At 40.7% G+C, this 13,628-nt stretch overlaps 2 protein-coding genes across 2 annotated transcripts in view; one reads left to right on the top strand and one right to left on the bottom strand.

Annotated features, from left to right (window-relative positions):
- camsap1b (calmodulin regulated spectrin-associated protein 1b) overlaps positions 1-3,888 on the top strand; it is a 30,512-nt gene extending 26,624 nt beyond the window's left edge. The window contains exons 15-18 of the mRNA XM_080852413.1: positions 606-708; positions 840-961; positions 1,097-1,215; positions 1,715-3,888. Of these exons, the coding sequence (XP_080708539.1) occupies positions 606-708; positions 840-961; positions 1,097-1,215; positions 1,715-2,011 (641 nt within the window). The 3' untranslated portion in view covers positions 2,012-3,888. The remainder of the gene's footprint in view (positions 1-605; positions 709-839; positions 962-1,096; positions 1,216-1,714) is intronic.
- An 8,974-nt stretch (positions 3,889-12,862) lies between these two features.
- Positions 12,863-13,628, bottom strand: part of kcnt1b (potassium sodium-activated channel subfamily T member 1b) — a gene marked incomplete at both ends in the record, with an annotated part of 47,758 nt that continues 46,992 nt past the window's right edge. The window contains 2 exons of the mRNA XM_080852945.1: positions 12,863-12,980; positions 13,290-13,374. Of these exons, the coding sequence (XP_080709071.1) occupies positions 12,863-12,980; positions 13,290-13,374 (203 nt within the window). The remainder of the gene's footprint in view (positions 12,981-13,289; positions 13,375-13,628) is intronic.

Raw genomic sequence — 13,628 nt, 5'->3', positions numbered from 1 at the left:
AGTTAATTATTCATGAACTTTCTGAAGACTGCTCCACTGTTGTGAATTGCATACGACAAAGGTAACCTTGGCATCTCAATTTCTGTGCTCCACTGGTTGAGCTGTGTAAACATACAGCTTGTATGGAATTCAGTTACCATACACAGTTTAAAAAAACATACAGCTAAGCAAAATGTACTAAATAAATAAAAGGTTTTCGAGTGCATAAGTCAAGGAATGATGATGTAACAAGTTATTGTACATTTGCAAATTAAAGCCAGGGTTGCTGAATCATGCTGATGTTGCTTAGATTTCCCATTATGCTAATTGCCCAGTCAGTACAAGAGTACTGTAGTTAAGTGTTTGTGTCCCACACTGTCTATGTACAGAATTATTTCCTTAGTGATTCACTCAGTTGGGGTCAGCTCTGGGCCACCGTGCCCTCAGGTCAAGTCTCCCAAAAGCAGATGCAAGTGCATTTGGTAGAACAGCATTCATAAAGAATGTGTCTTTGTTTTTGCAGTCCTGTCTGTGACCTATAATTCATTTCCACCAATTCAACCCATGTTGTTTTTATAAGATTTCGTACCCATTTTTAGGTAAAATGTCTGTTGTAACTTTTGCAGATGATAATCTGATCAATGCCCAGTCTGGCTCCAGCCTCTCTTTGGCCTCTGTAGCTACCACAGGAGGTGACAGTGTCAATTCAGGCGGTGCTGGATCTCAGCGGTGAGTTGGCCCGTCTATGGGATTGTGTCTTCAAGTTGAACTGTTTGTACTGTCTACACATGATTATGACTAGTTCTGGGGTTTAAAATGTTAATAATTCCCCTGTGTTCTGTTTTTGTCTTCTCTCTCAGAGGCGAGTCTGTGGACTCATTCCCAGGCCTTAGTCGTAATTCCAGTCGTGCAACAGAGAGGGATTGGGACAACGGATCCACAGCATCCTCCATCACATCTACGTCCATGGCAGAGTACACCGGTAAAGACTGTGACTGCACACGTTTGATTGTTTACTTTGTGTGTATCGATGAGTGAATTGTATTTCTGCTTACTGGCAGTCATGTGTTAACTTTGAATGGTTGTGGCCTAATGTTTCCTTTTCATTCTTTTCCAGGCCCAAAACTCTTTAAGGAGCCAAGTGCAAAGTCCAATAAGCCGATTATTCACAATGCCATTGCCCACTGCTGTTTAGCTGGAAAGGTCAACGAACCAGTGAAGAACTCCATCCTTGAGGTAAGAGTGTCTCAGAATGTTGCAAAAGGTTCCATTAATTTGAATGGACCAACCCAAAGTTTGGAGGGCTGATATTTCTTCTATTGACCACTGCAGGTTTTGTGCTATTAATTCACATCTTTCATAGCACTACGCAAAAAGTCCATTCACTTAACGTAACGGAAATTCTTTGTTACTTGAAGCAAGTTTTATTTGCATGAAGAACATTGTTTTTCTTAGCGGAAGTCACAAAATGATAACAAATCCATTAAAAAAAGGTATTTTTGAGGAGCGTCTCGTTTTGGCAGGTAACCATAACCTAAGCAAGATAATGTATAGTCTACTGCGTGACGGTGTCCTGTCTGGATTTATTTTCCGATACTGATCGGTTAGTTTGTCTCCAGTGGCTGACTCCAGTAAGCCCCTATCAGATGCATCACTCCCCTGCTAAAAGGTAAACCTAACATGTGCTCAGCTGAAAGTTCTCCTCACCCTCCTCCGTCTCCATCTCTTCTTCCAGGAGCTGGAGAAATGCGAGTCAAACCACCTGATGATTCTATTCCGTGATGGAGGCTGCCAATTCCGGGCCCTCTACTCCTTCTTGCCAGACACGGAGGAAATCCACAAAATCACTGGCACGGGGCCAAGGAGCATCAGCAAGAAGATGATCGACAAGCTCTACAAGTACAGCTCAGACCGCAAACAGTTCAATCACATCCCGGCCAAGACCGTGTCCGTTAGCGTGGATGCCCTGACAATTCACAACCACCTATGGCAGGTCAAGAGATCCACCGGACCCAAGCGGACCGGGAAATGAACATACTGGACATTTGATGTGGAGGAGGAGGAGGACTCCTGTACTTGTCCCTCATATACTGTTGACAGATGAGAGGTGACTAGAATGATGTTTGTTGATGCTTGTGAGAATGTCTGCACCTACTGGCTCTCCATCTGACATCTGATCTGATAAAGGGTTATTGTTTTTTTTTTTTTTTGTTCTTCCACTGCAGACTGGTTAGCATGTCGTGGTATTTTTTTGTGGTGTCAATAATGGTCATGACTTTTTCTCCACGTCGATAGGTTCCTTGTTACTTGAAGTATTTATTGCTTTTGGCACAAATTGTTTTGGTCTTGCCGACTCTCTCACCCCGTGCCCAGTTATCCGACACACTAAAAAGGGGAAGAGGGGGCCTAGAGTATTGAACTGCTCTGTTCTGTGGAAAAACTGTGGATTTGTCTCTTCACTGTACAGAGTAATGCGGACAAAAAGGGACTGCTCATTACACCCAGACGCACTTGCCGCACCTCCTCGACGGAGGTGGGGGCAGCAAATCCCACAATCCTGAACTCATCAGTAAACGAAATAGTTGGGCGACTCGCTCCACTATCTCTCTTTCTTTCTTTCTTTCTTTCTCTCTCTCCCTTCCTCTTTCTATCTCTAAAACATGCTGCTTGAAAATGTCCTGGGAGAGCCTAGGCATCAGTACGTTCGCCCTCACTCTTGGTGATGCTGTCGTCTTATTTATTCAGTGCTTTAAGAAGCTTGTCAGCCGTAGCACAGCTGTATGAAGCTCTTTTAGGGTCCGACAATAGGCCTTGGTACAAATGTCAGATGCTGTTTGATTGTTTGTTTGTTTGTCGGTTTGTTTTGTTTTATTCCGTTTTATATTTATTTTCATTGATCTAATGTTAGATAGATGTGTTACTTCACTGGACTCTGTCCTGTAAAATGGTGCACTTCATCATCATGTCCTAGTGCTTTTATCATGCAATCTAAGCAGAAGTAATGTCAATGCTCTTTCTCTTGCTGTGTCTGTCTCCCTCTCTTGAAAGAGCAGCATGCTCTATTCCAAGGAGTATGTGGCTATAAAACTGAATGACAGTACCCAATATATTCATAATTCTTTTAACTTGCCATTGTCGTGGAGTTATTTCCTGGCACGTAGAACATTCCGTAACTATGTCAACACTGTTGCATCTATCCCTTATTTTATTTTTTTTTGTCTTTTTTTTTGTTCTTTCATTTTTGTTTTTGTCTTTATTTTGTTTATTTTGCTTTGTAGAAGCCACATGCCGGCCTCGAACAAATGGAAGTGTCGCACAAGCACTTTATACACGCTGACTAAGTGACATGAGGGATTTTCACTGCAAGCTCACTAATCTAGGCCTGTTTCAAGAAATGTAGTGGAACTATAAGTGGTTTATTCAGTCTGTCAATGTGTGCAGAGTAGCACATGAGTCATTGAGGCACTCAGACCAGATTTACATGTATATGAGACATTTTGAGTATATTTTAAAATGATTTGCTGTTTTTTGTTTTTACAGTAATTTGGTCCACTCAAATAATTCTAGTACTGTCATGACTTGCATCTGGATAAAAACACTTGACGAAACAGGAACAGAAGTGAAACTTTAACATAAATAGGTTTCTAACAGACCAAACACTAAGACGTAGTACTGACAAGAGCTAGCTGAAGGTTCTCCAGGAGCTCTCAAACTACGGGTTCCAAAAAAGGCTTTAGAAAACTTGATTCTAATGTGTTGCTGCATTTTGTTTACTTTTTAAATAGGAGTTTTGTATATTAATTGTTTTATACTCACTAAAAGATTGTATTGAAATCCATCACCATTTTTAATACTGTGCTTTTCATGCTTGGTCATTTTAAAAGTTTCTTTATCATACCACTTATTTATTTTAAAAAGAGACACTGAAAATCAATAAATATGTTGTCAATAAAACCATTTACACCCTTTGATTTTTTTTTAGTTTTTTAGTTTTTTTTCTCCATGCTTTGGGTTGCCATTCATGTTAAGTTGCTTATGCTATTTAAGCAGTACCTCTCGAGACAATTTTTTATAGTTATGCGCATACATTTTAGCTTCGGTGTTTATCATTTCTATAGTGCCCTGGAAATGGGGTTGATCTTGATACTACAGACATCTTCCCATAGTACAATAAATGATTTGCAGTGGAAGCAGGAACTGTCCTCTGTTTCTAGCATTATGCTACTACAGAGGTTATGTTTTCTGTGTGGTGTTGGCCTCCTTGCTGGTCCCATCCCAACTATCCTCTTCATCAACCAACTGGAACACCAGTCGTAGGTGGAAGTCACTGTATCCCATGGTGAAAAACAAATGACAAACGCTTCATGACAACCAGTGATCCATTCTCAGCATGTGGTGAGTATTAGGTAGTCTACAGAGGACGGTTGTTCTGAACACATTCTATTTGAGGCTGCTGTGAAATTCTGAATTCTACTCATCATGTTGGGTAAGACTTTGTTCTTCCGGGATTGTCAGAGGTGAAGAGAGGAGAAACATTTCAAATATGTTTAATTTGCTTATTATATTCTCACAGCTTCGTTTGGTGTTCTATTGATGGCTGCCTGTGTAAAGCTGGCATGTTGTAACTGTCAAAAAGTGAAAGGCGTCTATGTCTGTGCAAGCATACCACAAAGTAAGTTGTTTTTTGGGGGGGTTCAACAATATCATGCAAAGTTTATCACCTTTTATATGTAATCAGTTCTCTTTTTTCACTAGCCTACACAGTACACAGCAAGAACTTTTACATTTAAGAGATGTAACTGGTATTATTTTTGGGACTTTGCTATGAATGTAGCTAAAAAATAGCTTTAGGAATGCTCTAAAAGGATAATATGGAAATAGAGTTGTAGAGTCCCATTGAATGAGCTGAAGTCTTTGTGACACCCTAGAAGACATTAACAGTCCCAGCAATTTCATAGTGAATAATTGCAATGTATTGTTGATCTGGAGTCTAGACAACCTTTGCAAGCACAAGTTATATTAAGAATAACAAAACCATATCTTCAAGGGAATGGAATCTACTCTCTGATCGATTTTAATCTAAGTAGTCCAAGCCATTAAATGTCTCCAATACAATTGTTATTGAATTGTGGATATAATTTGGTCATTAAACAGCTATGTTAAATGTTGTATCATTCAAGGTTTTCCTGAGAACTTGAAATCAATACTTTTTTTTGCCACGCGTGTGGGAGAACTCAACTCAACTGTCTTCACCAGTGAAACTCTATCGTCTGTGACTAGTCTAATACTGAGTAGTACAGCAACCACTGCTATTTTACCTGGAGCTCTGAGCAAATTTCAACAACTTGAAGTTCTAGAGCTCAGCCAAAACCAATTGGAAAAAGTGTCCCCTGTGTGGTTTAGCCATCCTGAAGTTCTGAAGAATATCACCTTATCCCACAACATCATCGAGAACATAGACTTGACTGATTTGTCAGATTTTTCCGGCCTTGTGAGCCTCAACCTGTCAGGAAACCTTATCCACACCGTTTCTCTGGGGAGCTTCAGCGATCTGAGAAATTTGCAAGTTCTGGATTTGTCAGACAACGCTTTGATGTATGTGAATCCAGAAGCATTCCAAACAATCAGTGATACAACAATACACCTAGAAGGGAATCCCTGGGATTGCTCCTGTGGAAAACCGGACTTTGAGTACTTCGTCGAATTCCTGCAAGGTCAGTTAATGGTAGCCTATTTAAGTCTAAAAACGGGCATGGACAGAATTCTCCAATAAAGCTTGTTGTCACTGCAGGTTTTCATTCTAAAAATGAAATGACACCGAACTGATTGATCTTGAATGGTAAAAGTGTATGGGGGGAGGGGATTATATTTTTGTATATTATTTAATTTAGTTTATCAAAATGTAGTCTACAGTGATCAATTATTTGCGTCGGACACGGTCCGTCTAGGATGGAATTACAACGGCAGATCGACTGAGACATTCTGGCCAAGACTGCTTATTTCTTGTTAAAAGTATTTGTAATTTATACTTTATCAGTTCCACTATAGCCTATTATTATTATTATATATCCGGTGGCGTCCCATACACCACCTTATATTAGCTTCTGTGATATAGCCTACTTGCTAAATAGTTATTCTTGTCTGTAGGTTTGAAGTCTGCATCTCGACTGGAGAATGAGATGGCAGTGACTTGCAACACTCCAGCCCCTTTACAAAATATACCTGTTTTGAGGGTGTCATGTCCATCACCCCGTCCCACCATCACGGGAGGGTCAACAACTGACTTATCAGTCACTGCGTTTAGGGCTACCACTCTCACACTGTTCCCCCACACACCCTCTGTCAACACTCCAGGTTCCGTGGGAAAACCGGTTATTGGACTCGCTGCTCTCATTTGTTTGATAGGTAAGCAATTTTGAGCTTTTTCACTCCTGAAAGTTTCTCACCTTTAAAATCATTCTTGTTCAATTGAATTTTGCTCTTGCAAATGCTTGTGTTTATGGCACTTAAAGGAGGCCCATGTTCACGACTTTACAGATATTTTCTGCTCCCTTTGTTGTTTACAGTGGTCTTGTGCATCCTGGTGTGTGTGGTCTGTGTACTGTCATTTCTGTACCATCGAAAACTAAAAAAGAAACGGGTTGTGCCACATGCAACAGCTCAATCTGTAGGGTCAAACCTCCATCAGACAGGATTTGCACAGAAGAAGGAGCCAATGAACTCTGAAGCAATTACTAGAAACCTAGTCACAGGCCGAGCAAAATCTGCTGGTCCAGTGATGTGCAGGTCTGAAGTCCTTACCAAGGAAACAACCACACTTTCTAAAGGCGAAAGAGAGAAAGGTCTGCATCTGAGCTCAGAGACAAACAGATCAGAAGATGGAGGAACACATGTTGCAGCGGTCACAGGAAATGGAACTGAACACACAGAAGAACACAACCCAGACCTTCTATATGGCGCTGAAAAACACACTGACTTAGTAGAGAACACAGAAGAGGACTTTCCCTATCTTACTATTGGAATTAAACCACCCACAGAATGTTGTAAGGATCATGGCCATGACAATGAAGGTAAAACTCACCTCACAGAGAAAATACAGAGGAAATTTGTTAGAGTGAAAACGTGGCCCCCTACAGCCATCCAGTGGGCAAGGCAACAGGCTAAACAAGATGAGGTGATTGACGTAAGTTTTTTCCAGAAACTTCAGGCTGAATTAAGGCTTGGGAAGCAAGAGATTTCTAATGTGAATTTCCAACCAGTCAGTCCATCAGGTGGTTCTCCAACCAATGACCCTGAATCACTTTCAGTGGACGTGCCATTGGGTGGTACAGATAAAGCAAGAGTAGCTGAAGAAAGTCCTGGTCTTGGCCTAGATGATGAGACATGGAAAGGTGATGGCACCCTACCTGACAGTGATCACCTACATTACAACGTGATTGATGCAGAACCTGATCAATCCATACTGAACACACCAAGACTTGAAACTACTGAAGGCATGACTCACAGCAGCATTGAGAGGATAGAAATGGGCATCACAACTCAGAAGATAGAAGAACCTGATCAATCGATACGGAACACACTGAGACTTGAAACCGCTGAAGGTATGGCTGACGGCAGCAATGAGAGGTTAGAAATGGGAATCACAACTCAGAAGATAGAAGAACCTGATCAATCCACACTAAACATGTTTGAAACTACTCAAGGTATGGCTGACGGCAGCAATGAGAGATTAGAAATGGGCATCACAACTCAGAAGATAGAAGAACCTGATCAATCCATACTAAACATGTTTGAAACTACTCGAGGTATGGCTGATGGCAGCAATGAGAGATTAGAAATGTGCATTACAACTCAGAAGATAATAGAACCTGATCAATCCACACTACACATGTTTGAAACTACTCGAGGTATGGCTGACAGCAGCAATGGCATGAGGCTAGAAATGGACATCACAACTCAGAAAACAGAAGAAGAGTCATCATCTAAAGTGAAAAGGGAAAAGTCCAGAACCGGGACAAGCCAATCGAAGCGACGACCCAAGGAATCGAGCAGAACTAAGCGAGAGGGCTCACAGGCCGACAAAATCACAACGGGAGCTTCTGTCCTTCCAAAACCCGGTTCCCCTGGAGACGAGAGCCTTCTGCGGGACAATGAGTACGTCTTCATTGACCTCCTGCATGAGGTGGTGGAGAACCGTGGACGCTGGACCAGAGAGAGATGGAGGCAGAGTCACTTGAACAGAAAAAAGTTTCAGTTGAAATAAGAGGCGATCCTGATCATTTAAAAATAATATTATCAATTCGTTTTTTTTTTTACAAATATTTTCACACTTCCATGTCTCAATTCCATGTTCACAGTGTGCTTTACAAATACACACCTGAGCACCTTTTGTGAAAAATACATTACGCCCACCAAAACACATACTTCACCCAAAATTGACTCATGCTGCCTTAACTACAGTTGTGTAGTGCCTACTTTGCCACTCAGAATACAACAAACTAAAAAACACAAATAACTTGATAGTTTTCATTTCAAGTACAGTAAGCAAAACAAAATATTTAATATTGCTAGTAGAAGTCTACTGTAGCCCTAATGCTGATCCATGGTGTCCTCTGTAGTTAGTGAACTTCACATTTCACACACTGGAACATTCTCCCTTGCCTTGCCTACATATTCAACAGTAATAGTGGAAACATTTACACAACTACATTAATATTTTCCTATAGGCGCGCACAGTCTAATGCAAATATGACCACTTTTGTATTGACGGTGACAAGGCTATATAAAAATAAAAAAGAACAAGTTTCTGCTAAAATCAGAATGATCTGTCTTATTGTGTATAGTTTCATTGTCTGTCAAAATACAGCATATTTCCATCCACAGTGATCTAAATTGTGTCTGGTTTTGCACTGAAAGTTAACTATTTTAAACAGAATATGTAAGAGTAAGCAAAATGACTACAGATAGTTCTTCAGTTTTGCAGGTGAATATGGTATTGAGAAGTTTGAAAATAATAGTTTTAACCTTTATTTACTTAGGAATGTCACCACAAATCACGGCACACATGTATTAAGTCTCTCATGAACAGTTAATGTGATTGTAAATGTGCTTTATGACAAGTGTACTGCAGAGCCTTAGTGCCATATACCATCGGTGATACTTACCTTTTCACATAGTCAGGCTGCAAGATGAAACATGCTTCCTCTCACACTCAAACAGTTTTTTAGCTGCATGCAGCGTTTATTAATTCAGTCTCGCATGTCAGAGGATCACATACGTCAGATAAGAAATTGTACAAAATTAATTTTGACACAGTTGTTTTCTGGACATTTAAAAATGTAACAAGACAAATAAACAACATAAATAGGTAATTATAAATGTATCATTTTGATCATTTTGGCAACAAATGGACATGCAAGGTCCATGTGAACTATTTCTACTCATAGACTCACAAGGTACTTCAAAAAAGGCGATGTATAATATCACCTCTTGATCGTGATACAGAATTGTACAACAAAAAAAAGCAAGCTATACCTCAAAACATGCTGTAGATGCACACCCTTTATGACAAATGGAACACGAGGAGAGACACTGGTGAGCTTTCAGTGGAGTACTGGCCTTAATAGTTAGAGGATGCTTTTGAGCAAAATGGCTTAGCTTTCAATGAACTACAGAGCCCTCACCAAAGGCCACACCTGATGCTTTGGCACTATATTAGTTCATGCGGCATGCTCCATGGCATACTAGGTGGAATGGCCTTAGAGAATTTCCATCAGGTTTTTGTACTTGGCTATCTGTCCTGCACACATGCTGCCACTGTTATCTTCTAACGTTTGGAAACATCAGAATCACCCTCAAGGACTACTGATCAACTACAACATGCAGTACTGGATATGGCAGTTGCCCAAAAAGGCTTCACTTGATCTCCGGCAAAGGGCAATCTAGTGTGTACCCCCTAGGAGAGAAGTAGTTTTGGCAAAGTTTGATGGGGAAAATATGCATTTAAGGCTTGTGAAGCAAATAAAACTAAACAGACACCAGTTTGAAAGAAGTAGGAGGGTAGCAGGTATTATTCTGCACATAACTGAAGTACTTGTGTAATGAGACACACAGAAATAGAAGCACATTCACCGTTTCAGAAAGTCTGATATTCAAGTCATCCCCAGTCCAGACATCAGATGATGTCTTTGCTGAACTGTTCTGTTAAAAAAGGTTCCTCACTCACATTTCCTAACCTATAGTTCCCCTCCATGGCCTCTTAAAACATTTAAAGAGTCTAGCATGATTCCATCAGAGCGTTTTTTATATTATATTGGTGCGTCTTTTGATTGATTGAAAATACACATCCAGTGCTCTTAGCTTAAAGGGTAATTTTCACTCCTTTTTTTTCATGGTAGAGCTTAGTGCAAGAGTTTTTAAAATGCCTTTCATGTCCTATAATTAACACTGAAATTATATTTAAATAAGCATACATACATACATAGATCACATAATTAATCTCATGAATATATACAATGAATAAAATCACAAACTATAGTTATAAGAACAGCTTATAATGGACATTGAAAGAAATAAATGCTTACCAATTTGATCAAAGTTGATCAAATTTCTAGTGTTACCCAAAGCATTTACATAACTGTACACGACAGTATTTACACATATAACCAGTGCACTTCATAGAGCTGATGATCTGGATGTAATCCACATCATCAACCTTCTACATCACAACTTCACAAATTCATTCTTAAAAAATAACAAGGGAAGATCTGGTTCTCCTTTCCAGTGCCCTTAATGTTTCTCTCCCCACATGTGTAGGAACGTTTTTTTTTCTTTCTTTTTTTTTTCCGATACAAAGTACCATACACCAGCCTGTAACCTATGAGGTAAGAAAACTGTCCACTCCACATGTGTCTGCAGTCCTACACACATGAAGAGAGCTGGCATTGGCTCGAGCGGAGGAGTGGTCTCTCTTCTGCAGTGATAGAGAGTCCTGTTTGGTCCATCTGCCTGGGAGTGTGGCCTTCTGACACTCACTCTCCAGGGTGAGCAGCGGGCAGCATGCTCACTGCCCAGCACTGCGGGGAAAGATAATCAGCCTGACGCAGACAGCATTCGGACCACTGGGCATGCAAGTTATATTTCTATGGTCTGTTGTGCCACAGAGCTTTTCCGCAAGTCCCCATGTTTCGACTGCCTTTCTACTGCTATGATTCAGTTCCCGTCTTTCTAAAGGGAGCTGGGCAAAACCAATCAATCTGTTATTAGGATTTTGATTGTAAATAAGACCTATTTTTTGTTTACAATCGTGCATTATATCAGCCAAATTAAGAACTTTAATAAGCTGGAGTTGGAGAATGTTGGAGAAAGTAGCAGCATTATATTTGCAAGTGAACTGTGCGCAAAAATAAAAGCCTTGCCTTGACTGATTTTCAGGAGTACCTTTTCTTATCTCCCAGTTTCAATTATTATTATTTTTTGCAATAAGGGACCGTTCTGCAATATGAGACATTCATATAGATTTTCAACCGACTCAAAGTGCAGATTTGAAATCTCTTAAAAGACTTGTGCTTTACTAAATTGACAGAAATCTGTGAAATGGGTCAAAAATAACTGAAAATGGCCTTTTTGAATAAAACTTCACTTGTCATTTCACTGATTCTTTTCCATTTATGTACTTTGATATGCTATGTCTTCCCCTATAGACCTCACTGATTCAGTGACTCAAGTCCCAGCAAATGTACTGGAGCAAAGAACTCCACTGCCCAATTTGGGCCTTCAAACCCCTTACCATCCAGAACTGTTCATATGAAAGTGATAAATGGGTCTAGAAAGTGTTTCTTCTTCCTTTGAAAAGTAACTGCCATTAGCCTTTGGAGGCCAGTGTTAGCCGCATGCCTATAAAAGCTTTTAGCTTGTCGTATGAAATGTATGTGACCTGGGTACTACTGTACATCATCAAGAGGGGTAGCATGAGTACTGTATAGTATACATTGTGCTGTGTTAGTACTGTATGGAGGGTGGTTTGATATGTGTGTGGTATTAGACTGTGTGGGATGGGGTGTAAATGCTGTAGCAATTTTGGGTAGGAATATGCATTGCATGGGTTCAGAGTGGGATGTGAGTATTGTATGGGGTTGAACATGTGTGATGTGAGTATTATATCGGGTTGAGTATGTGTGGTGTGAGTATTGTAGTATGTGTGGTGTGAGTATTGTATGGGGTTGAGTATGTGTGGTGTGAGTATTGTATGAGGTTGAACATGTGTGGTGTGAGTATTATATCGGGTTGAGTGTGTGTGGTGTGAGTATTGTATGGGGTTGAGTATGTGTGGTGTGAGTATTGTATGAGGTTGAACATGTGTGGTGTGAGTATTGTAGTATGTGTGGTGTGAGTATTGTATGGGGTTGAGTATGTATGGTGTGAGTATTGTATGAGGTTGAACATGTGTGGTGTGAGTATTGTATGGGGTTGAACATGTGTGGTGTGAGTATTGTAGTATGTGTGGTGTGAGTATAGTATGGGGTTGATCATCCTCAGTAAGTACACTGTATATAGTATGGAGTGTGAATCATGTGACCTGTGTATGGGATGGCTGGCATTGACACTAAATGGTTGGCCTCTCCTCTTCTTCTCCAGTAGCAGCAGGTCCCCTTTTCAGCAGATGGGGGAGAAGAACAGGTGAGGTTTGGAGCTGGGATGTGTGCCTCATGGCCATTGGTACTGGGGGCTTAGGGCAGGGTATTTTAGTGTTGTAGAAGGGAGTGAACAAGGCTCTGTGGCGGGTCTCTATGGAAACACTGGGTGGGCTGTGGGGGTTTCGACAGGGTTGAGGTGGTGGTGGTGGAGGGAGGGGGGGGACTGGTTGGGGGTATTTTAGCAACCTTCAGAGATCAGTCTCATCGTGGGTCTTAGTGCTGTACTCTTGGTGTACCTTGGCACTTGGCTGCCCGCCTGGCAGGTCATCAGGCATGTGCGCCAATGGGTCAGAGCGAATTATGTAACTAAATAAAAAATAAATAAAAAAAGAAAAGGGGAAAAAAGAATAAATACACCCATAATTACACAGGACGTCAACACATCAAAGAGCACTTTTTGGTTGTCTGCCACTTTTTTACCTGCTTGCATGAGCATGACTCACTATACACTTACATGAGTCACCAAACTACAAACTGATTAGGTAGAGAGGTTTTAAAGGGTTCATACGAACGCGTTATTGCTGCTAAATCGAGGCATGACCCATGTTTGATTGAGGCTTGTGCAGCTTTAGTTACAGGGCTAAAGTGGCGGATAAATCTAGCTATGGTACATACACAATGTCGTTCAGCTCGAGGACCGTGTCTGGTGCAGGGTTGATCAGCACGTACGAAAGAGTGTTCTGTTGATCGTTCATCTCGTCTGAAAAAGAACCAATGGTCAGGAATAGGAAAGACATCTATTTGTTATTTATCCTTACTTTCCAACACCAGCATTCAACATTAAATACAGAACATCACTCTATAACTTAATCCAATGTGGGCAAAGAAGTATCATGTTTGTTCAAGGACATGTAAGTGTGTGTGCGCTTGTGTTTGTGTGTGTGTATGTGTGTGCATGTCTACGTGTATGTCTATATATTTGTGGTTGTGGTTGAACTGAAGCTGGGTGACCTG

Source organism: Sprattus sprattus (genome assembly GCF_963457725.1).
Source record: "Sprattus sprattus genome assembly, chromosome: 15".
Lineage (NCBI taxonomy): Eukaryota > Metazoa > Chordata > Actinopteri > Clupeiformes > Clupeidae > Sprattus > Sprattus sprattus.
The sequence above is the reverse complement of the archived record's forward strand: the minus strand, read 5'-3'. Positions and strand labels throughout refer to the sequence as shown.